Here is a 24,682-nt window from a genome sequence, read left to right on the forward strand (position 1 = left end):
TCTACCTTACAAAATTGCTGATAGTAAGCTGTCTTGTGAGCCTATACGAGTAGATCCAATCACACCTGGGCTAACCACCAACCAACCACCAGTGGGACTTAAGCTCGTTCATTCGTCTAAGCAATAAAGAAACAATAAAAAACAAACGGCTTGATCAGGGAAAAGTATATGCCAACACAAAATTTAAGACCAATTCAAGTTAGATCCATGTATTGATAATAGATTAGCTGTGAATGTTAGAACTGTGTCTCGGCACGAATAAATATTGATTGATAGTACACTAAACGTAAATATTTGATTATAATGTATAAAAACAACCGGAAATGTTTTAATGGCTTCAGTGGACAGTCGCAGCAGTTGTTTAAATCTAGTCCACTGACGAATTCTGGCCACAATCTAGATAAAGATAAAATCACAAAAATAATGTGACAAGAATGTATCATTTTAACTTTTGTTTAAGCGCCATCTAGTAGTTTTACACAGAACTGCATCAATAGCTTTGTTCCACAAGTAGAAAATAGAGCGCGCTATACGCATTGCTTTATTAATATTTATTAAAACAATAACCAACAATCCATTAAATTATGTATTAAATTAACACTATTCGTACATACATTTTGTTGTTATTCTTTTTATAAGACATTTAAATTCAATTTTTAAATTCAATATTAGTAGGTACGTAGGTAATAAAAGAAATCAGAATTTTCAATTATTTGAAATATTTCAGTATTTTCATAAAGCAAACATGGCAATGAGTTTTTATTTTTATTGTGGTAAGTTAGCCACGACACGCTATAAATAAAAATAAAGAAACTTAAGAGTTGTGAAATATGCACTGTTTTTATAAATCCAAATCTTGTTCTTTATAGTTCAAATCTTAATACATCTAAAAGCTAACATTTAGTAATTGTCGTTTTAATCCCATAGCAACGCGTTGTGCCTGACACAGCATAAACATTTTCAATTCAATTTTCATATACTACGCACAAACGCAAAACAAAAATAAATACGCTCCTAAATGAAGCAGTCACGATTCCAGTTCTCAAAGACGCTACAGACAATTTGGATCTCATTCAAGGAACGCACGGTAAGTCATTAGTGCTTACATTTATTTTATTAAATACTAACCGATAGAAGATCTTTAGCGTAGCTCTAGTATTCTATTCTATTAGTAGAAGTAAATGGCAACCGTTCTAATAAATAAGCCCTCGACAGCTAAGCTCCCTTATTATCAGCCAATTCTTTTAACTGATGACGCTTAATGCTTACCGAAAATAAATTCACTCTCGATCTTATATTTAGCGCGCCTGGCCGTACTCCGAGGTGTCGGTCAGTTGAACCGGGATTTTGTGCCGATCGCCGATAGTTTTCTCATTAATTAAATGTCTAGTTCATCATAGCGCAGCACGTAAACACCAGAGATGGCCTGATGATACGAAGTGGTCCGACTGCCTCAAGGTAACTGCGGTGCACCGCTCCAAAATAATCCGACATCCAGCGTTCATAGTACACAACTTATTCACACCTATTTCCACACTGGCCCACGCAAACATAACGTGTTTTCAGTCACTGATGCTCACATTGAGCCGAAATGTTGTGTTCTTAGTTTACACGGTGATGAAGTGAATTCCGCTGGGCCCGTGTTTTAAATAAATATATATATATATACAAAATAAATTCCATGAAGGTCGTCCCGGAAGTTTTAACAACGTGTAAATATTTATTAAAACTTTAACCGCAGTTAAACATATGGAATCTGAATTGTCACCAGATCAAGAGAAAGACACACCGCCCGTGCCGATTAAAACATACCAATGGGAAGATTTAAAAAGAGCTCGTGAAGTTGGCGCTTACCCCTGGACCCATTTACTGAAGCCGCCACTCGAGGGCGAAGTTACCGCTGAGGATATAATAAGGGAGACTACTCCCAGAAGAAGTATGTCACGAGAGTTTTCAAGGTCGCGAACGCATTCACCAGTTGACAGTGACATTCAGAAAATTCTAAACCTTGACTCTTCACCGGGAAGCAGCCGAAAACATGGCGATGAAGGTGAGGACGAAGGGGTTCACATCCCTAATTTTTCTAAAGAAGTGTCTTTGGATGAAGAAGACATTCCTGGCCCGGTCTTAAGCACTTACATTGTGAAAAGGCCAGAGAGTCAGAGTAGTGTACAATTAATGTCACCTGTAGAAATTCCTAAATTAAATGTTTCTCCGAAGGGAATATTGAAACGCCGAGTACCAGATCAATACATAGGTGTAACTGAAACACGTGAGAAAACGAAGTGTTGCCATCCTCTTGTTAACAAAATAAAGCACTTAGCAGACAAAACATTACACAAATTAGATAGGAGTGATTTAGAAAAATCCCCTCTCTCCAAACGAAAGAAGAATGAAAATACACAAGAGATAAGACAGTTAAGGCATTCTCCGGGAGCCGTCAGAAGACAAAAATTCAGCGCAATGAAACTAGGTGATTCTGATGAAATGAGCAAAACGATGAGCATTGACACACCGCCACCTAGAAAAAAAAAAGAACATATTTATGAAGATATTGAAGAATCAAAACAAGACAACGAAAAGTCGCTACACTTTTCTAAGGCCGTAGACAAGCAAGTTTCTACCAAGGCCGACGATGAAAGTAAAAGCGTAAGCAATAAAGAAAACGATAGCATTGCCGAAAAGAAATCAATCGCTTCGCTAGATCCGAGCTTAATAACGGATAATGTTTCGTTAAAATCGGGTGAACGCGTCATGGAAAAACTACATAAACAAGACGAAAAAAATAAGGAAGCAGTTCTTTTAGATGAGGAGATGGATCCAGACGAACCGAATGTCGACGAAATATTTCAAAATCAACTCGACGAAACCAGAGGAAACAATGAGTCCCCCAATATAACTATAACAGAAATTACAGACGACGATGTAGATGGTAGCGGAGATTCAGGACATCATGTAGCGGCTCCAATCGAAACGTCGCCAAGCCCCAGCCCGCAATGTAACGTAAAGGACAAGGACATCAAATTTATCAACAGGAAATGGTCTAAACAAAGCAGGTAAATTTTATTTTTTCTCTTTTACGAAATACGTAACAATGACATAACACACGCAGAGCGAACGCGCTTAGTTCTGACTGTTTGATAAATATAGCTACACGGCCGGTCTTCCTGCCCATTCGGTAAGCTCTTTAAAATTGTCATCAGTGATCAGTGGTCGCCGCTGCTTTCACGTCTGTGATTAGTACATTCACCGACCGGCTTTGACAAGCACGCCTAATGATTCATTGTCCGCATGACAAAATACACGGTGTGCGGAAACCTTAAAGATGGCACGGTTGCGGTAGGCCGTAGTAATGAGTAAGCTCCGGCGATGGACATCGGAAGGTGGTACGCCTATAGAAAAGCCCTTGAGACCGACAAGAGAAGGCAGCGCCCAAGTGTTCACGCCAGACGTACGGTGTGCTTGTCAGTATTTTCAATGTGATTCGCTATTGCCGGAAAGAGTTAATCCGGTGGGCACTAGACCAACATCGCGGGCGAGCAATTTTATTTCATACGATAGGTAAGTCACACACCTACATGCAAATTTTGACGGTTTTAATGTAATTTTATGACTAACATTATGTGCGGCAAATATATTTGAAACACGACTTCGACCCGGCGGCGGCTGCGGCTAAAACGAGCACCGACAGTTGGCCTAATTGTGACTCGACTCTGTGAAGTTTAAATATAACTACTATCTTTTGCGACGAATGTGAAATTTGCGTTATGCAGTTTTCTTATTTATGCTTGCGCTGAGCGAATGGTTTCGTTGAAAATATTTATGTTGGTCGTCGAAATATATTTTTTATTTATTACATAGCCGAAATTGCTTTCAGTGATCACGAATACGAAATTATAGAAAAGCCGCCACCAAATATCGTTTACACTGCACCGAGCGTGGATGAAGCTTCACCGCGAACTAAAGTCGATGATGATTTGTCGAGTACAACTTCGCTGGAAAGAAAGCTTTTGCAACACACGTCCGACGAAGACGAACCACCTGACGACAAGGACAGTGCACACGAAGATACACACGAAAATATTTTAAACGCCGAAGCTTTACAACGAGACATTGAAGACAGATTCTTCGTCAACACACCTTCAACAATGTCTCGAACAGAATGTGAAATAAGTACAAGTCAAGTGGATTCGTCCGCTTTGGAACAATTACCGTTAAAAAGGGATAGCCGCTCGAAAAATCCTGATAGTTCTGATAGCAAACTACAGCAACGCTTTAGAGAAAGCACTGGTAAATTAAAAACACAAGCAGGAAAATTAAAAATAAAGTTACAAAATATGAAAACAAATCGCATGTCTATGCCTGAAAGACCTAGATTTAGTCTACCCGAGCGATCCAAAGTTAAAACGCCTGATAAACCAAAAATGTCACTACCGGATCGACCAAAGCTTATGCCAGATAAAAGAAAGTTTAAATTACCTGAACGCCCAAAATTAAAAAAATTCAACATTACCTTACCTGACCGACCTAAGTTCAATGTTCCGGATCTATCGAAATTTAAAATGCCTGACCGACCAAAAATTAATTTTGCTAGTTTAGGACGGAAGAAGGATAAAATCGAAACTTCGAGCTCAACAACGGATGTAGCTAACGTAGCAACAGTAGATTTCGAAGCTAAAACTTACCCTAGACTATTCAATAGAAAGAAAAAGTCTGAACTTCAAAAAACATCATCCTCTCCCACATTGAACCGGGACGACACTCCACCTCTGATGTTCACATTTAACTTCATGAAGAAAAGCAAAGAAGACCCAGGAAAATATGTACCCGAGAGCCCTGAGGAACTGAGAGAGTACGAAGTTAATAATGATGACAATCAATTTAATAGGGATATCAATAGCAGAAGAAGGTATGAGACTACATACGATTTTGACAAAGTCGACACAGAATACATGGACGAGGAACAGGAAGAAACGAATTTAGAGATACATAACACTTCATCTTCTCCAGATATATCACCGTCTAAACAAGAATACACACCAGTCATAACCGAAATAAACAATGACGAATTTTTCGTACGACCGAGAGGGATTTCTCGTGAAAACATTCAAGTAAGGGAATACTTGAGCGACGAGACGCGCCAAGCGTTTCAGAATCCGAAAAACGTTTTGGCTTTGATGGGAAGCAGTACGGAGGTCAATCATGACAATTTGTATATGAATGACGTCGAATCAGAGTTTATAGACGAAAACGAAATGATGAGGTATTCAAGTGAAGATCTCAACGACAAAGACGACGGTTACTACACATTCCCCCCAGTGAGACCATCACGAGCTAAACGAAAGAAAGAAAGGAAAGAAGAGGAGCCCACTCCATATATTGACGAAAGCGCTAATGCTAGCTTACAGTTTAGCGAGGTGGATCTCGATATGCGAGCTGATAACGTCGAAGGTAAGCTGAATGGTGCAATGTCAAATGAGAGCTTCGAGACAAATAAGTTAGATGTCAACAGGTTAGACTTCACTCCAGCCACAGATTTACATTCGATCCACGAGTACGCTAACGACGAGGTCATACAGTATCCGGAAAACATTCCGATTCAATCACAGACCCTGCCCATGCCGCCCAAGAGGAGGAAGAAGTTTGGCAAAAAGGACATTGCTCATTCGTCATTGAATGACTTCAAAAACGTTTCCAGTGCCAGGTTGTGGGAAGATCCGCAGGAACAACACACCGAAGACGTAAGTAATATTATCCTGTAATAAAAATACTTCACTGCAGCTTAAAGATATGTAGACAGTTTAACTAAAATGTATCAGCGATTTTGGTAAATATCATAATAATAGAAAATAGATGAATATTTAGATTTAAAAAAACTTAAAATTTATTTGCAATCAGCCGTATTGCTTTAAAGGTAAAATGATTTTGCCTGATGAATCAGAAGCGGATATCCTTGACGCTTCAAAGTAATATTAACGAACACATCAAAAATTACACTATAATTATTAAAGCCTACTGCTACATCAAGTACACGTATAACCAGAATAGGCTCTGGCTAAAGTAACTTATCGAAAGATCGCTAAAGTACACATAACTCAATTTTCACTAATAAATAAATTATAACAGTAAAATAAAAATGCTTCTACACTCGACTCCAAGTTTAGTACGTACATTCCATCAGGGTTCGGTCAACACTCCACATAATATAATGTAACTATAATTAATATTTTTACATTCCCTACATTGTATTATTAATCTATAGCTATTATCTATAATTTAATGAGACTTGGCTAAAGCTTAATCTAAATAAATAAAATTGAATGTTTATGTTTTTAGAGAACGAACATCGTAGCATTCCTAAGCCATTCAACAGACTGTGATAAAAATTGTTGAAAACAGTTGTTGTACTCCAAGGAACGTTGATGATAAGCACACATTGATCGGGCGCGAGTAGTTATAAATCGATATTTTTCATACATTTAACAATATTAATAGCGACCGCTCAGTTGTCTAAAACAAATCTAAGCCAATTCCAAAAAAAACCCTCATTTTTTAACCTACCATACTAAAACAGGAACTATTATGTTTTAGAGCCTCCGTTTTTTTTCTGAATCCGATAAGAGCTTTCTTGTCAAGCTTCAAAGAAGTCGGGCTATATTTGTGTTGAAGTTCCAGCCTCCTCCCATTCGACTTGCAATCTTTATCACTGAAAGCAATAATTGCTATTCCGCTTCGAGGTTTAAAAATTTAAATAATAACACTCAAACTTTTTAAAAAATAGCCCTTAATAGTGAGGCTATTTTGAGAATTCTTAGGCGATTAATAAAGAAGAATCTACGAAATTCATTTAAGAACAGAGGAGAAGCTTTAAATCCTTATTACATAAGCACACAAACAGCCTGTTATTAAATAAAAACGTTACACATTGACCCTGAATAGTGTTTAATACATTGTGAATCTGTAAAGGGCAGCTGCTATTCCAGATATGTTTGTTGTAGGCTAAAAATAATATATAGCTCGCTCTTCTTCATGGAACTGTTCGGCTAATACCGACATAAATGATCATAGTATCAGGACAGTAGATCTGTTGTGAAATCTTTCTGCAGCTTCAAATGGGGAATTCATTGATCTGCAGGGTTATTGAAGCTATATTAAAATAAATTATTATTATGGCCTAAAGTGGAAAGTATCACTCACTATACCGCCTATTTGTCCATCCGTTATCCGCTAATGTTTCATGCGTTTTGGTCTAAAAGGACGGTCGTTGTACCATATAATCAAGAATATAATTTAATATCTCAGGGTGTTATATAAAAATAGGGAGGCCGTAAACATGTACATTCATCTGTAAAAACAAATTCCATAAAAATGATTATTAAAAAATAAAGAATATCAGACCCTATCGGAACATGCATCCACATCGTGTCCTGTTTATTTTTGTTACAAAGAAATTTTCCTTTCCGATTTAAACGGACCCACCCTTGACCAGCGGGAACTACGTTATACTGTCCGTGGACTTTGGAGACCTTTTTTTTATTGCTTAGTTGCATGGACGAGCTCACGGCCCACCTGATGTTAAGTGGTCACCGGAGCCCATAGACATATACAACGTAAATGCCGCCACCTACCTTGAGATAGGGGTTCAACAAACGATCTTCAGTGCTTTCCCTACGTTTGCCGCTAGGGGCGCTGTTCCAACTCAGCAAAATTTGAGATAGCTTTTACGCGATTAAGAAGATAAAATCTCATACTAAGCACACCGACAAGCTCTAGAAAAACTTGTAGTAAAAGCATTATAATCATTTTCATTTAAATAATTAAAAGTAGAGCATCTCAATATTTATTTACTAATACGGCCTTTTATTAAATTATACACAAATATCACGGGCACCGTAAGGTTTAACTAGTTGAAATATTCGTAGCCCGTATTAATAATACGAGATAATTAGTGATTCAATTTCATGAAGTGTCACGTAAGTCATTCGAGGTGAATGAACTGTCTTTTATTCTTAATGACATCTATTTAAACAGAGTTTACGTCATTCTGTAGTATTTGTTTCTTGTGCTAGGATTTTTTCTTGTTTTAGAAGGTAGATACCTCATGGTCGCCATCGGTCTTGGATGCTAAGTCTAAGACAGATTATCGTCGCTGTCAAACGAAAATCTGCTATGTGCAAAAACTCTATTTTGGATTAATGAGTAAAAACATTTTCGTATAAAATTTTATATGAAGGTGAATTTTTAAGAAGTATATCAAATGAAAGCTATAGATAAATATTAAAGCTATGGACACATAACAGTTTTTTTATACGGTAGATAGGGCTGTGAACTATACAAAAAGGTCAAAAAGTAAAAATCTCAAAAAGTGCACATAGCAGATTTTGATTTGACAACGACGTTATGTCATCACCTATCGCTAATGACTCTCTTCGAACCTTATTTGAATAAGAACCTTTAAGCATATTATGGTTTTTATGTTTTTTTTTCCCATTGTCCGCAATATTTTGTGGTATGGTGATGAATGTCTACTCCGTCGCCAATAGACGTTACCACAACCAAGCTGCTGCGTACCAATCACTTTGGGCAACTTTATCGGGATCTGTTGATTATTCGCGGTATTCTTACTAGCGTTATAGATAATTAGAAGTGGACCATATATGTACTGGTATTAGGCAGGCACAAATGTCTATCGCAGCTCCGTCAGTAAACCTGGTCTGGATCAAAGGCTTTTGTCGTGTTAAACTTACATATTATTACCCACGGAAACAGTATAACCGAACCCGTCATAAATTGTAATTTTCGTAAACATCTCTGAAGATAATAATTGTAAATAGAAATGCTTTAACAAAAACCGACTTCAAATAGAAAAAAAATAGATATTCCAAAACAAATTAATATACATTAAAAACAATAATCATCGAAATCGGTTGGCATGATATTGAGTTATTCATCTATTTGTTGCGCACGTAAGTACTTAATGCAAATTTAAGACTTATATGGTTTTCTCATGGATACCATTAATTGAAGTAAATTGAAATGGGACCACACGGGAAGCGTTAGCTTTTTGATAAAAAAATAATCATCAAAATCGATTGACCCAGTCAAAAGTTATGAGGTAACAAACATAAAAATAAAACATACAGTCGAATTGAGAACCCCCTCCTTTTTTGAAGTCGGTTAAAAACGATTGCTTTGTTCATTTGACGGCTTTCAAGAAAAAATATATAATTCGATCCGGTGCGGCCGTCAGGTTCCAAGATTTTTATCACGACAGAACAATGTCCGTCGTTTCTGCTAGTCTTCTATATATATAAAAATTAATTGCTGTTCGTTAGTCTCACTAAAACTCGAGAATGGCTGGACCGATTTCGCTAATTTTGGTCTTGAATTATTCGTGGAAGTCCAGAGAAGGTTTAAAGGTTGAATAAATATGAAAATACTCGAAATTATACAAAAACAAACAATTTTCTTTTTCCTTTGATGTGTCCCCCGTCGGACGGATTCCTTTTGTTTTTTTTTTTAAGTTTATTTTATACAAAAGTTTAGGTTGAGGCACTACGAAGTCTGCCGGGTCAGTTAGTTTGTAATAAAAGAGAACTGCTAGCTTCATTAGCGCGTAATCCGTCAATTGGTGTCACAGAATGTCAAAGACTACTAATATAGGCGTCTACTCCCATTCGATGAGCAGCAGTGAAGTTTCAAACAACAGAAACTGGCTCGAAGCCAACGAAGTGCGCTGATTTATTTTCGGAAAGCATCTATCTGACTGACCCAGTTAATTGTAACTCTGAGACTAGCGTGATTTAAATACACATGTAATACTGTTAACGGAGCGGTGGCTTGTATAAAAACGTAAACAGAGTCCTGGAAATTAAATCGCTTCCAAGACCACAACGCAAGGCTGTTGTCGGCTAGTTAAAAAGTTAGATTTTATGTTTAACGTTAGTATTAAATGTTAGATTCTGCAAAGCACTGCTCTTGCTAGGGTTAGTGTTAGCAACGTCGTCAGGTCTGACCCCGTGAGCTCACCTACTAGTTAAGGTTACGCTGAAATGGTATCTCAAGACCATCAGTTTAATAAAGGAAAAAAAAAGAAAAAATAGAGATGTTATGCCAATAACACACTGTACGCTTCTTCAGATTCCAACCTGAACACATCAAGCATTCAATTAGTACGCACACGTTGTGGTATAGTACAGTGTAGCACAAAGTAGTGTAGTATAGTACTAGACGTGAAATCATAGTCTTCTAATTTGACTATAACTATATTATCTAATATTTTTTTGTTTAAAACTTTCATCTAAATATTTTTCGAGTTATGAAATGCTATCATTTTTGCAACTTTACTGGAGAACCATTTAAATTAAAAAAATTGAAAAAAATATCATAACAAAAAAAACTTCTTCAACTATTTGTATGAAGTAAATTTAATTGAAGTTCAATTGAGGCCGTCAGCGCAAAGTGGCTTAAGCTTACCATAGTTAGTATGGAGATAACGAGGTTTGAATTTACTTTTACAGTGTTTCGCTGGCAAAAACAATAAGCGCAAAAATAACGTATTTGTAAAAAAAAAATGTACGTAATTTCAGTAGGCAGCGGCTTGGCTCTGCTCCTGGAATTGCTGAAGTCCATGGGCGACGGTAACCACTTACCACCAGGTGGGCCGTACGCTCGTCTACCTACAAAGGCAATAAAAAAATAAAAAAAAAATGTTTACCAAGCCATCTGTTATCTATGGTTGAAACTAGGTATAGGCCAGTTTTGCATCAAAATTTATTATAATATTTTAAATAATGTAATACGTAACGTACGTAACGTAACGCACGAATATGAAAAATTGTGGGTTAGGCCACTTTTGCGCTTACAGCAACAATTATAAATTTAATATCGAATTGTTGATGCTGATACCAAAAAAAACGCACCTTCAATAATAATTAAAAAGATAAATTTTGCCTTTCACCCCTCGTTATATTCTTAGAGAGACCATTTTTCCTAAAAGCACGTGCTACTTTTCTTCTAATTTTATGATTTTTTTATGTAGCAACTAGCGAAATCCGGCGGTTCTCCGCTCTGACTGTTGGTAAATAGTATGAAAACCACTGATTGGCTGAACACAGTTTGCGCGCCATCTATTAACGATTGGTGGTACTATTATTAAAAACTCCCTGAAATGTCACTCACAGCTACCAAGTTTCGCACCAGTTAGACAAGCTGTGTAAATACCTAGATGGCAATACACAAGGAAACTTTCGTTGTATTAATTGTTATGTGTGAAGACATGGACATAAAAGTGCAACTAATACATCCATAAAGCTGATTTTTTATGGCAAAATTTTCATACCTCTGTTACCAACTTTAAATTAACAAAAAAATCCCTCCTCTGTATTTTCTTAGCTTATTCTAATATCCAGTTCAATCCATTCTATTATCCAATCCAATTATTCTAATATTTCTCTTAGTTCTCAAGTTTTCATTTAATGATGTTCCATATTTATCGTCTCGTATTTATCGTATTTTTTGATTTGTAGTGTTTGTTTCGCTCTATGCATTTGCTGTATATTTTGAGTTCGATGATATTCATAGTCACCGATTGTTTTATTAATTTTTTATTGCTTAGATGGGTGGACGAGCTCACAGCCTACCTGGTGTTAAATGGTTACTGGAGCCCGTAGACATCTACAACGTAAATGCGCTACCCACCTAGAGATATATGTTCTAAGGTCTCAGTATAGTTACAACGGCCACCCCACCCTCCAGACCGAAATTCGAAACGCATTACTGCTTCACGGCAGAAATAGGGCGGTACCTACCTGTGCGAACTCACAAGAAATCCTACCACCAGGCAAAATGTGATTATGACTGGTGTTAGCTCAGTTTGTTAATACCAAGTGTTTGGACTATAAAAAAATATGAATATAGATTTAAAAGCTCTCAGTAAATTAGTGTCCATCTAAATTTCCTTTTGTCTGAAGCACATATCAGTATTGTGGTTAGATTTATAAGTGTTCAAAAGAGCTTAAATGGGCCTTTTAATCGATGTTTATCAGTCTGCCTAACCGTCCAGAATAATCTTCAGTATGATTAATACAGTCCGATATTTAAGACGTACAGTAAATTTGAAAGAAATAGCAAAATCTAAAACTGTTTAATATTATAATTTGTTTAGATTTATCTTATCTAGTATTAATCGTACTAGAATCTACAGACTTTATAAAACATTGATTCCGCTGTCGATAGGTTAAGTCACAGTCACAATGTGAAAACGTCTTTGTCGTCGTCGTGGCCTAACGGATAAGACGTCCGGTGCATTCGTGTTGAAGCGATGCACCGGTGTTCGAATCCCGCAGGCGGGTACCAATTTTTCTAATGAAATACGTACTCAACAAATGTTCACGATTGACTTCCACGGTGAAGGAATAACATCGTGTAATAAAAATGAAACCCGCAAAATTATAATTTGCGTAATTACTGGTGGTAGGACCTCTTGTGAGTCCGCGCGGGTAGGTACCACCGCCCCGCCTATTTCTGCCGTGAAGCAGTAATGCGTTTCGGTTTGAAGGGTGGGGCAGCCGTTGACTATACTGAGACCTTAGAACTATATCTCAAGGTGTGTGGCGCATTTACGTTGTAGATGTCTATGGGCTCCAGTAACCACTTAACATCAGGTGGGCTGTGAGCTCGTCCACACAGCTATGCAATAAAAAAAAAAAGTCTTCAAGTTCTAATAATACAACAGAAAATCCTCAAACACTAAAATGTAACACTGTAAACAAGATTCGATCATATCAAATCATAATTATACTATGTAAAATCGTAGCAATCCTCCAATCATCGTTACGGCATTCCATGGGGTTAACTGAGTATGAAAACATATCAATAATCGAAGAAATATCTGACTTAATGGAGCTCAATTAAGCCTTACCGCTGTTCTCTTTATTGTCTCCATCAAATTCAATCTTCGTAAACATTGTAAGATCAAGTGCATGTCGTATATAAAGCGACGAGCGTTTTAGTATAATATATATTTTTGTTACTAGAATTTAGATTGATTAATGCTTTAATGACCACGAGCGAATGCCAGCTACTGTTTGCTTGTAGCGTATGCTATAAAATTCACATTCATTGCTACGACCCGTTTTAAACGTGTTACTGGCACTATGGTAATGGTTTCTTGTTCGGTTGATGTTACCATCTTGCACAGACATAGCAACAAACTAGTGTGATTGAGATCGATATCTTTGCATACTTTCGAATCAATTATAGAAAATACCGAATTGTGTTTTAAATAGAGTCTATGGTACGTTTGGACCGAGTTTTGTCTATTAAAAGAGCTATCAAAAAATTAATCGAATCATTGTCGATTTCGAAATTATATTTTTCTTCGTATCAATAAATTCAAGGATCAAAGTTTATAAGTAGCTTTAGATTTTATTTAAATTAAGTAATAGTTATTATTAAGAAGCCAAGTTAAAATAACGCACATACATACATATATTCAATTTTAATTTTAATTCGTTCCGAAATCAAATTATATTTAGTTAAAAAGGCATGTTTTCAAAATGTGTTAACGTTTTATTATTACAAATCTTTTATCTATTTCAGATAATCGTGTATCGCACTGAACACGAATACGTCATACCTCCGAGCGAGAACATTGTTACCGAACACAGCCCCGTTCCGCCTCGAAGGAATCGCTCTCAGAGCTCTCGCGCGACCTCCCTGTGCGATGACGACAGAACATCTCACGGCGCCGAGTCTCTTACCCTCGACACCCACATGGCTCTGCACGACGATGTCGATGGACGCGACCTCCGGCATGAGAGCCCCGGTTACGCGACGGTCGACAAAGTACCCTACACTCCTAGTAAAGGCTTAAGACGGTCTGTTAGTGCTACGCCACCCGTGAGACGCCGTAAGAGCAACAGTTCGGAACGAAAGTATTACACGGTCGGACCTAGCAAAGCGGGTCCCGATCGACCTCCGCGAAAGAAGTCCTCGACTAGCTTAATGACTCTAGGCAGCTACACAAAACGATCGGTCAGCAGTGACATTACTCAGTACGTGGAAATTGATGATGCGTTCGAAATGAACAAGGATCTGAAGTCAGGGGAGATAATTAATAAAATGAAAGATAGACCTCTCCCTCCGCCACCGAGACCGCCGAGAGGATCGAGACGCAAGAAGAAAACCAGAAATTATGGTGAAGGAGATCCTACTACCGAATCGGAAAGGAATGTAGAAGCAGAATTTGATAACCAAGAGGAAATAAAAAATAATGAAGATATTGTCGAAATAGAAGTTTCCACGCAGACAGATCCTTTACCAGACGACGTCGATTTTGAATTGGACGAAAATCTAGACATTTCTATGTCAAGCTCATTACGAGATATAGTTGATGAAGATTCTTTAATGACCAGAAGCCATCCGAGACTAACAGAGAGCCCACGCACGTCTCGACCTACATCAAGATCAGAAAAATCATTAAAATTTTCCGATCCAAAAATATCTGAATTGTCAAAACCTCATATTGGTCGAACATCACCAACGGTCATTTTGGTTGAAAAACGAGTCTCGAGTCCTACCAGAATCAATGAGCGTGATGTTATGTTAACTGAAGCCTCTTTAACAGTTCAGCCCATAGATATTGATGAAACACAAATACCTGACGTTCCTCCTTTGCCCCGATCTAAAGGAATCTCAGGTACAATTCAGGGTTCTAAAAATAGTACGCCATTATGTCAGGGGCAAGCGGTCGAACGTGTTGCTGACGCAACCAGAGATGTACAGTTAGATAATTTAGTTACTCAACGACTTCAGGTGAGAGACTTAGACGTCGGACGTCTTAATGTTTCCGAGCTCCAGGCAAACAAAATCTTGGTCTCGGATATCGAAGGCATGACTTTACAGGTATCTGAGCTTGATTCCAAATCTGGTCACATATCGGTGAGCGGTATCGAGTTTTCTCAATCTGTGATTGACGAAATCGTCAAAAAATTCGCTGAAATATCAACCGGTCACGGGCCATCTCAAAACGAACTTGTTGTCGAACGGTCTCGTCCTGTTAGTCACGAGGAACAAACTCAAACAGAGGAAATTAAAGAAACGAAGGAGAAAATCAAACAAACTGTTGAAGAAGAACCACCGGCGAGGCCATCTCCACCACAGCGACTTGGAAGCTCAGATGACGGCGCTGCACCACCTCTGCGACCACCTCCTCCAGATCTAACGCCCCTATTGTATTCATATCTTCAAGACTTAACTATACCACCAGCGTCGCTTGCCCCTCAGCGGCCACTACGAGAACGACATTTTCCAGAATTCCATGAACCTCAGCATCAGACCCCACCACCTCCTGCTCGTCGAGCAAAGCGGAAACCGACTGCCCCCCATACAGAGTCCAGCTCTGATGACGGTCGTCTTCGACCTTCACCGCGACGCATGCCTCCCCCCGTCCGCACCCACGAAGCCTCTATAGCAGAAGCCGGTGTAAATTTTTTGAGAGTGTGTCAAAGTTCAATCAGTAGGACGCTGAGGAATGTATTTAATTCGTTCATGGCTTACATTAACCGTACAGAGGATAAAAGGGATGCGCAAATGGCATTGGTAATATTCTTAGTTCTGATCGCAGGTTTGATAATGTTCGGTCTGAGCGATAGTAAAACAATACATCATCATCATTGGGAATTTTTCAATCCTCCGGACGGTAAGCCTTGAATTCCTAATCAAAAACTAGTGAATGCAGTTTATATTTTATAAGTATTGTACCAAGCACCTACTTCTATACTAATTATATTGTTGAACCTTGAACCTTTGAGCGTAATCAATCATATTACGATTTGTACGAAAGCCAATGTGAAAAGCCAGAAGTGCATTGTTAACTAATATTAAATTTATAGTCTAACTGTTACGGTTCCTTTAAATTGTCTTTATATAAAAACAATTATTAACCCTTGATATTTTCGAGGCATATGAACAAATGGTACGACATTAGAGCAATCAGACGACACACACAGACGATAGAGAGATCAGAGCATTTAGGCATGGCTAACACACCGGACACGTAGCATGTGTATTTGTTGCATTCGTTGAGTTGACTACCACATGGATAATTTTATGCTTATTGATTTATTTATTTATCGTATGGCATTCGTTTACACTACGTGGTTATAATTTAAATTTACAGTTTTGTGAAATAATCGATATCTTCTTCTGTTACATTTTTGAGATCTTCCATTTGGCTTGTGAATTTCATTAGGGGGCATTCCATGACAATGTGGAGTTTGCTCTGGCCATCCGCATTCACAGCTTTCGTTTTCCGTCCAGCCCCATCTCTTCCGCAGTTGGTTACAGTGACCAACTCCCGTGCTCAGGTGGTTAAGCATGCACCAGATTGGGCGTTTTTCTTTGAAACCAGGTCGGCGGGAGTGTGGATTCAGCTCGAACAGTTCAGGTGGGATGCATCTAACTGACCATTCTTTAACCCAGGCCTCGTATGTGTTCAAATTGAAGTGTGGTTGGTGTGCCTGTAATGCCGGTGGGTTTCGTGACTTCAATCTCGTCGATTTGAAGCTGGCTAGGTCCCTGTTGATAGGCAGCTCGGGTCGTCTAAGCGCCTTTTCTATCTCTGCGTATAGATGGTGGGTGCGGCGAAGGTGGGGTGGGGTAATGCTGCTCAGAGCCGGAAGCCAGTGCAGAGGGGTTGGTTTTAAGCACCGCGTGATTAGGCGCATGGTGTGGTTTAGTTGCGTATCGACTACAGTATTATTGATTACCGCGACCAACACAAGATCAACACCGGCGGGACTAACTCATTGGTCCATCGATTCAAACTCGATTGCATTTCACTTTTTCTTATACTTCCCTGAGCCCGAACCCTGTGTGATTTAATTTATAATAAATACGTTTTTACTCCTTCACGGAAATCGTATACATTTGAATGATTAGCATTTAGTTGAACCCAGAGCGTTTTAATACCATTGAAACTTGGACTTTATATCTTAACGTGCATGGTGGAGTTCTAGATTTGATGTCTATGGATTTCCCCTAACCACTGTGTGTGTTCCGGTATCTACATGCTCCCTTTTTTAAGAATTAATTTATGAGCTAAACGCAAGTTTTATCAGTCAATGTCATAGGCAATCCGTGTTTCTATTCTTAAAATACGATTCCAAGGCACGAGTTCGAGTTTAATTACCCTCATAAATGATGCCCTTAGTGTTTTGAAATGATAAAGAAATTTAAAATGTTTGCATACACGATTAAGAATGAACTTTATGTCGGTAGTATCTCGATATTTATTTACCGAATCAACGTAATTGTAAAACAACTACCAATGAATTTATTGTAAAAATAAAATTGTTGTACGTTGAAATTCGTATTTTATAAGGACCTCGAATGTCATTATGTTCGAGTTGATCTTTTTTGTAATCTTATTTTTAAATAAATGCGATCAACAGAAGTGAGAACACGCTCAATGAATTAAAAAAATATATATAAATAACTATGCTAAGAAAAACGAGAAAAGATTTACATTCAATTGGAATGGAAAACGTTGTTACTTAAATTCTTTCAAAGCCAAAACGTTAAAAAAATTATTATACATATTATATATTTTGATTTTTAATGAGATCGAAATATATCGACGATGTATTTTCGTTAATCGATACGTATCAACGAAGATATGTTACTAAATAGATCAAGCTTGTGTTTAAGCTATTTAAATACATAGTTCTCAATGTTGTAGTGTTTAACAGAAATTATTAATAATAACAGAAATGATTAATAAGCCTTAGTAGTGTATCTAATATATGATTATGTAACCATAATTGTTTTTATCAATACTTAAAAGCATTACCTTTAATAAAACCAAGGATAATCAAATCGGTATTAACAAAAAAAGTATTTGTCTGGATGTATTAAAAAAAATATAACATTAACATCACAGTACGATCGCTTTGGAGTTTCAGTTCGATTCTTTATAATTGAGGAAATTAATGTCAAAGCATAAAAATCGTCGTGTCGTTAAAAATGTGAAGTACCTACTAGACATTTTTTTCTACTTGTAACAATTAAATCATACAAATATATATAGTAAAGGCCACACCTGCGATATGAATTACGATTGGAGTTGAATAGGTCAGGGTAAGTAAGACGTTCGTACGCACCAGACAACGCAGAAGAGGCTATTTCTAAGCATCTAGTTTGTGTTTTATGATCGATAGTAACATTACCTATTCAATCACAGAACTTATGTCAATATCATAATGCTTTCGAGTTCACTCGCTTTTTTTAATTACAAAGAAATATTTCAACAAATGATTTAGAAAAAATTAATAAATAAAAAAAATCAATTGTAAAAAAGGTGAATAATGTGATCACTAAAATTTACAATAGTAAGAGGTTAAAATTTCATGAACGAAACAAATCAATTTATCTAGTTTTTACCAAAAACAATTTATGCGATGTTATTTAGTTGTATTACGTTAGTGGCTGGTGTATGCATTTTTGTATATTATTTTCTCGTCTCTCTTGTAATTATGTAAATTGAGAAAATAAATTTGTTAAAAATTTGTTTGTTTGTTTTATTAATATTACTCAACATTCTCGAATGAAACTCAAAAAGTACATTAATTTTAACGAATAAATAATTTTACAAGACGATAATATAATAATAGGTCAATAATGAATGCAATAATGAGCTCCATCGCGGTCAGGGTCATCCGTGGTTATCGCACCATCTCCTTTGAGGCGGCGTGTGTACTGGCTGGGACGCCGCCTTAGGTTCTGGAAGCGGAGGCACTCGCCGCTGACTATAAGTGGCGGGCTGAACTTCGTGCCCGGGGCGTGACGCGTCCCAGCCCCAGTGTGGTCAGAGCGCGGAGGGCCCAATCTCGGCGGTCCGTGCTGGAGTCATGGTCCAGACGGCTGGCTGATCCTTCGGCTGGTCGTAGGACCGTCGAGGCGATTCGCCCGGTCCTTGTGGATTGGGTGAATCGTGACAGAGGACGCCTCACTTTCCGGCTCACGCAGGTGCTCACTGGGCATGGTTGTTTCGGTGAGTTCCTGCACCGGATCACAGCCGAGTCGACGGCAGAGTGCCACCATTGTGGTTGCGACTTGGACACGGCAGAGCATACGCTCGTCGCCTGCCCCGCATGGGAGGGGTGGCGCTGTGTCCTCGTCGCAAAAATAGGAACCGACTTGTCGTTGCCGAGTGTTGTGGCATCGATGCTCGGCGACGACAAGTCGTGGAAGGCGATGCTCGACTTCTGCGAGTGCACCATCTCGCAGAAGGAGGCGGCGGGGCGCGTGAGAGACGCACAATCCCGCCGCCGTCGAGCGGGGGCCAGGGAGGCGGATCTCGCCCAAGCCCTGGCCCTCTAAGTGTTTCGGGTCCCCCTCACATGTCGGTCTGGGGACCGGCGAGGGGGGCCTAAGAAGACGACGTGCAAGCTGCTCTGCACGCGTTTTACGGAAGAGCATCCGGGTGATGGAAGGCCGGCTATCCTCGACCCACGCTGGTTCTGGCCCAGCGGGGTATTCCGTAGGGTAACCCACTCTAACCGGCGCCATCTAGGCGGGCTTCGGACAGTCTGCCGACCGAGAGGGCTGGTGGTCGTGGCGCCGACGACCGCCAGTCCGGCGTCCCGAGGGGGAGGGTGATGGGAGAGATGTGCTTCGCACTAAACGCTTCACTTTCCCCCCTTTCTGAACAAAAAAAAAAAAAAGGTAAGGGTGACATTTGTAAAGACATTTGTAAAGACGAAGGCGTCACGGCAAACAGCTCAATACTGTATGCTTAAATACATTTTCTTCTTCTTTTTTTAAATAATTGCCCTCCTATGATGCCAATTGGGATAAAATTTAATAGAACGAGATGAGATGGGATCAAACAAGTCTCAGTAAAACGGTGATTATTTACTGAATCTTCAAGGGACTTTTTGGAAGAACCCAAGAAGCCTCTTTGTTTCATTTACCCATATTTGTGCACTTTCACAGATTCTAAACAGTTTGTAAGCCGCTTTAAAAAACATGTATTTAACATAAAACTAATTACATCACTGGTGGTAGGACCTCTTGGGAGTCCACACGGGTAGGTACCACCACCCCGCCTATTTCCGCCGTGAAGCAGTAATGCGTTTCGGTTCGAAGGGTGGGGTAGCCGTTGTAACTATACTGAGATCTTAGAACTTATATCTCGAGGTGGGTGGCGCATTTACGTCCATCCATTTAAGCAATAAAAAAAAAATATATATATTTAACAAATATTGTGAAATGAAGCGTTGTTATGCTAAGCTATCCTATGAGCAAGAAGATACTCGGTGCAATGTTACAGTAAGCCTAGCGTTGAAAACGACAATTATCCGAGATATATTGCACTGAGTCTAGCTCTTTGCCTCTCATTAAAAACAGAGCCGGTTCTATTACAATCTATACTTTCATTAAAATAATCTTTAAATGTACTAGACAATTAAGAAAAAAACTAAACTTTTGTTAGTTTTTTTTTCTTTCTAAAAGCGAGATTATTCTGACTGATACAAAAATCTGAAATCTGAAATACGTACATAACAAATGCTCACATGATTGTATACAGCGTGCAATAAAAGTCAAAACCGCAAAATTATAATTTGCGTAATTACTGGCGGTAGGACGTCTTGTGAGTCAGCACGGGTAGGTACCACCACGTAAAGCAGTAATGCGTTTTGGTCTGAAGGGCGGGGCAGCCGTTGTGCTGTTACAAGTGAGACCTTAAAACTCATGTCTCGAGGTGGGTGACGGCATTTAAATGCCCATAGGGGCTCCAGCAAACACTCAACACCAGGTGGGCTGTGAGCTCGTCCACCCATATACGCAATAAAAAATAAAAATAATTGTAACTGATTTTTTTTAAATTCCTAGAAAATCAAATGAAAATCGAAAACCACTCCTGTATGTCGTAGAATGTTCTGTTGGTGCATAAAGCCGTCCTCTCATAATTTATACTATCAAATTTGTCTCAATACATCACCGCGGCTTCGTGTCCAGTTAGAAGTAGCATGCGACCGCAACGAGGATTTGTAAAATATTCTGGTACAAATTAACTTTTTATGCAGCTGTTAAGACTCCGATATCATATTTGACGCCATAATTCGAAGAAAGACTAACTACATTGTTATGCAACCTTATAACGATCGAGTATCGACTGACGATGTGGAATATCAATCACAATAAATTTGGCGTCTGTTATTTTTTTTGAGATTGTTTACATACGACATTCCTGGTAATCATTATCAATAATTTTTTTTAGGATGTATAATTATCTTAAGCTGGCAGATGAGCTAGTGGTTTAATTAAGGCCACTATGAATAAATATATGATGACCACGACCACTCTGCTAAGAATGCAAGCGACTGAGAAGAAGTATGAATAGAGAAAGCTCAATCGACTGTCAACTCCTTGAATGACTCTTGCATACATTTTAGGCGTTGTAAAAACACAGAGGTACAAGAGAGCAAAGCAATCTAGCAGGGAGATTTTTCAGTGTCCTTTTTAAGACATTTGATATTAGAGCTTTGGATGTACTCGACTTTGTCTCGTGCATTGATTACCAGTAGGAATTCTTGCTGAATGGGAAAAGTGAGGTTGTGCCTTCGGGTCTTTTTGTAGTCGAATAGGAAAGGCACAGTGTACTGTTTCGCTACTGGAAGCAGAGTGCAGAGTTTTCTTTTCCTAATAACGTTGCGTCCTTCCAAATTATTTAAAGTTTTGTTCTTTGGTCAACAAATTAAAGCTATGGAGAACACTGGATACATTATTTGTTGGCACGAGAGGCAAAATATCAGGATGACTTTTCATACAAATCGCTGTTATATCGATAACTATGTTTTATGAAGATCTTCCTCCTCCTCGCGTCGTTTCCTCACTGCTGAGGGTCGTGACCATTATATGTCGACAGGATTTTGCTCCTTGTAATGTCCCGCCAGCGCCTCCGATCATTGGCCGCATGAAGGGCGTCGTGGAATGGGATCTCTAGTGTGGTGCGGATTTGGTCGAATCACCTTGTCGGACTGCGCCCGCGCGTGCCTTAAGGGTCCAGGTCTCCGCTCCGTATAGAAAAATGGAAAAGACCAGAGTGAGCACCAGTTTTATCTTTGTTTTCTGGGTAATGTTATGGTTCTTCCAGATTTTACCGAGCTGGGTCATGGCTCCCTTTGCCATTCCAATACGCCGTCGTATTTCTGTTCGCTGGATCCGGTATTGGTAATGTTGGAGCCTAGGTAAATAAAGTTATCAATAAGCTCACGGTTTAGTGTTCCACTAAGCTCCAACTTTTTTGTGCGATCAACGACCATGATTTTAGTTTTGGATCTGTTGATGGCGAGTCCCATCTCCAACCCTATGTGCTCCATCCTGTTCAGAAGCTCTGTCATCTCTGCTTCTGTCGTGGCAAGTAGAGTGGTGTCATCTGCGTAGCGCAGGTTCGTCACTCTGACACCACCTATGGTTATGTCTCCATCCCAGTTTTCTAGGGTCTTACGCATGATGTATTCGCCGTATATATTAAATAGAATGGGTGACAGAATACACTACTGGCGAACTCCTCTTATGAAATTAAAATGGTTTAACATAGTGCTGTCGATCCTAACAGTGCCCTGACTGCCATAGTATAGGGATTGGAGAAGAGCTATAAGGTGCATGGGTACTCCGAGTTCCTGAAGGGCCCGCCATAAGCAGCTCCAGCCAACGCAGTCAAGAACAGTGGATGAACGCAATGGCTCCAGGTAGTATGGATGAACTCTAGCTCTGGGGTGGGCGGTGCGATGGTAAAAACGAGATGATGGTATCATATCCGGCCGTCTGGTGTAGTGGTAAGTGGCATGGTCACTACACAAGGGGGTCGCGGGTTCGAATCCCGCCAAGGGAAGATATTTGTATGATAAATATAAATGTCTATTCCAGGGTTATGGATGTATATTAAATATATGTATGTGTATAATAAAAATCTTACATTTATATCCGTTATCTGGTACCTGTAACACAAGTTCTTTACGAACTTATCACGGGACCAGTTAACGTGGCGTGATTGTTAGTAAAATATTTATTTATTTATATCATACGGTACATAATACAGAGGGAACCGAAGTACCTCCACAGACCCAGACGTTCCAAGTTCAAGTTCCAAGTTAATTGGGCGTTTTGGAGTTGATGAAAATTACCATAAAAGAATCCGCTACATAGATTGATAAATAAAATATAAAGATAGACGAAGAAAAATAAAAGATAGAGTGTTAAATTAACCGATAAATACTATGCATAAAGATCTATTAAAATTCGAATGTTCAAATCATTGATAGCTCGTACCAATTTCGAGTTTTGCTTCTTTTACGTGTCGTTCAAAATTTAACGATCAAAAACCCTCGTGCTATTTTGCTCATACGACTATACATGTGCTAGTACCAAACCATAAACACGTTTTGAATTAGTTCCATCTTCACATTAAATTTTGAATGTTTTCGCCCACCATCTATAATTTACGGGGCTTTAAGAAGCAACCACTTATTGCTTTTAATTTGACTTAAATTGTTGATTACGTACAGTGGAAAGTGTGATACAAAATCAAATGGAAAATTTGAGGATTAATTATATTCTAAAAGTATTATAATAAAATCATAAATATTGGTATAATGAAGGAGGTTTGTTTAAAAAAAATATTCTGCCTTTGTCAGAAAATGTAAGTAAGATGTAAAACGAATCTAAATCTTAAGGCGTCCACCGCCATATCGACCGCTTCTGCTGCGAAGCGATCATGCGATCCGGTTTGAGGTTTCAAATCCTGGAAGCCGAGCACCGTGTTAGCCACGACGATCGTATACCATCTTGCCTCTCTCTCTCTTACCATCCTGCCAGCCACCCTGCACAGATCATCACCGAGTCTGAGAGCGTCCTGCACTGCATTTTCCAGTTCGCGGTCTCCACTCAAGAACGCGTTTACCACAACGATTATCGGTTAACGGTTCCTAAGAAATACAACATTGATATTATAATTTGAAAAGATTAAGCTTCATAAAAAAACAATTAATGTTGTTCTCTCAAGCATCTGAACTAAGCTCCACGTAGAAACCAGTTGTTATTCAATTGTAGATAAAACAAAATCTAAAAAAAATTGGTTTTCATAGTTTTTGCATACGAGAATCACAGGGTCAGCTTTGCTTGCATTGAGGTAATGATCACTGAAAATGACTTTGCTGAACAACAAACCTGCAGTAGGTACTAAAAATAGGAATAACATAGAAATATTAAATGACCGCAACTCTCACCTCATCGATCCTTTAATACCTAAAAAAAAAACATGTGTGGCACTCGGGGACTACCGCGATAAAGCTATTGTATAGCATTTTTTATCAACTTATGCAAATTTCTTGATTCGATCGGCGCGCTCAAACTCGCGATAAAAGCTATACAAGCAAGAGGGGTCGTCGTACTCCCTTAAGCCCGTGCCTCGGGGCAAACCCCATTGCCCGGGCAGACGCTCCCTGCCACACAGGGAAGGCAGGGGTGATGTGGGTGCAGGACTAGAATGAGGGGGGGGGTGCTGTTCGCAGCGTGGACGGCTGCACTACATCGACAAAAATATATACTTATACATAATACGATGGGCTTGACTGGCTCCGGGAATGACGCCCGGCGGCAGGACCCTCCAGCG

At 39.0% G+C, this 24,682-nt stretch overlaps 2 protein-coding genes across 4 annotated transcripts in view; one reads left to right on the forward strand and one right to left on the reverse strand.

Moving 5' to 3' along the window:
• Window positions 1-1,390, reverse strand: part of LOC114252835 (succinate dehydrogenase [ubiquinone] flavoprotein subunit, mitochondrial) — a 174,973-nt gene extending 173,583 nt beyond the window's left edge. Inside the window, exon 1 of the mRNA XM_089731668.1 lies at window positions 1,270-1,390. The gene's annotated coding sequence lies outside the window, so the exon portion shown is untranslated. The remainder of the gene's footprint in view (window positions 1-1,269) is intronic.
• On the forward strand, window positions 934-18,571 carry LOC114252802 (uncharacterized). 3 transcript variants are annotated; one of them, XM_089731613.1, is made up of 4 exons: window positions 934-1,087; window positions 1,772-3,056; window positions 3,878-5,741; window positions 13,603-18,571. In XM_089731613.1, exons 2-4 carry the CDS (start codon window positions 1,939-1,941, stop codon window positions 15,712-15,714), a joined length of 5,094 nt encoding a protein of 1,697 aa, XP_089587739.1. In that variant the 5' UTR covers window positions 934-1,087; window positions 1,772-1,938; the 3' UTR covers window positions 15,715-18,571. The 3 variants fall into 3 exon arrangements, with proteins under 3 accessions (XP_089587739.1, XP_028043249.2, XP_028043248.2); XM_028187448.2 differs by lacking the exon at window positions 934-1,087 and adding an exon at window positions 1,333-1,458; XM_028187447.2 differs by lacking the exon at window positions 934-1,087 and having other exon boundaries at window positions 1,484-3,056.
• The last annotated feature ends 6,111 nt before the right edge of the window (window positions 18,572-24,682 follow it).

Source organism: Bombyx mandarina, chromosome 01 (assembly GCF_030267445.1).
Source record: "Bombyx mandarina strain Sakado chromosome 01, ASM3026744v2".
In the NCBI taxonomy this organism is placed as follows: Eukaryota; Metazoa; Arthropoda; class Insecta; order Lepidoptera; family Bombycidae; genus Bombyx; species Bombyx mandarina.

What these genes read in the sequence shown, in the direction of transcription:
- LOC114252802 (XM_028187447.2), top strand. Translation starts at nt 1,750, where the DNA reads ATGGAATCTGAATTGTCACCAGATCAAGAGAAAGACACACCGCCCGTG. An exon ending in AAATGGTCTAAACAAAGCAG is followed by an intron (nt 3,057 to 3,877) that starts GTAAATTTTATT and finishes AATTGCTTTCAG; the next exon opens with TGATCACGAATACGAAATTA. An exon ending in AGGAACAACACACCGAAGAC is followed by an intron (nt 5,742 to 13,602) that starts GTAAGTAATATT and finishes TATCTATTTCAG; the next exon opens with ATAATCGTGTATCGCACTGA.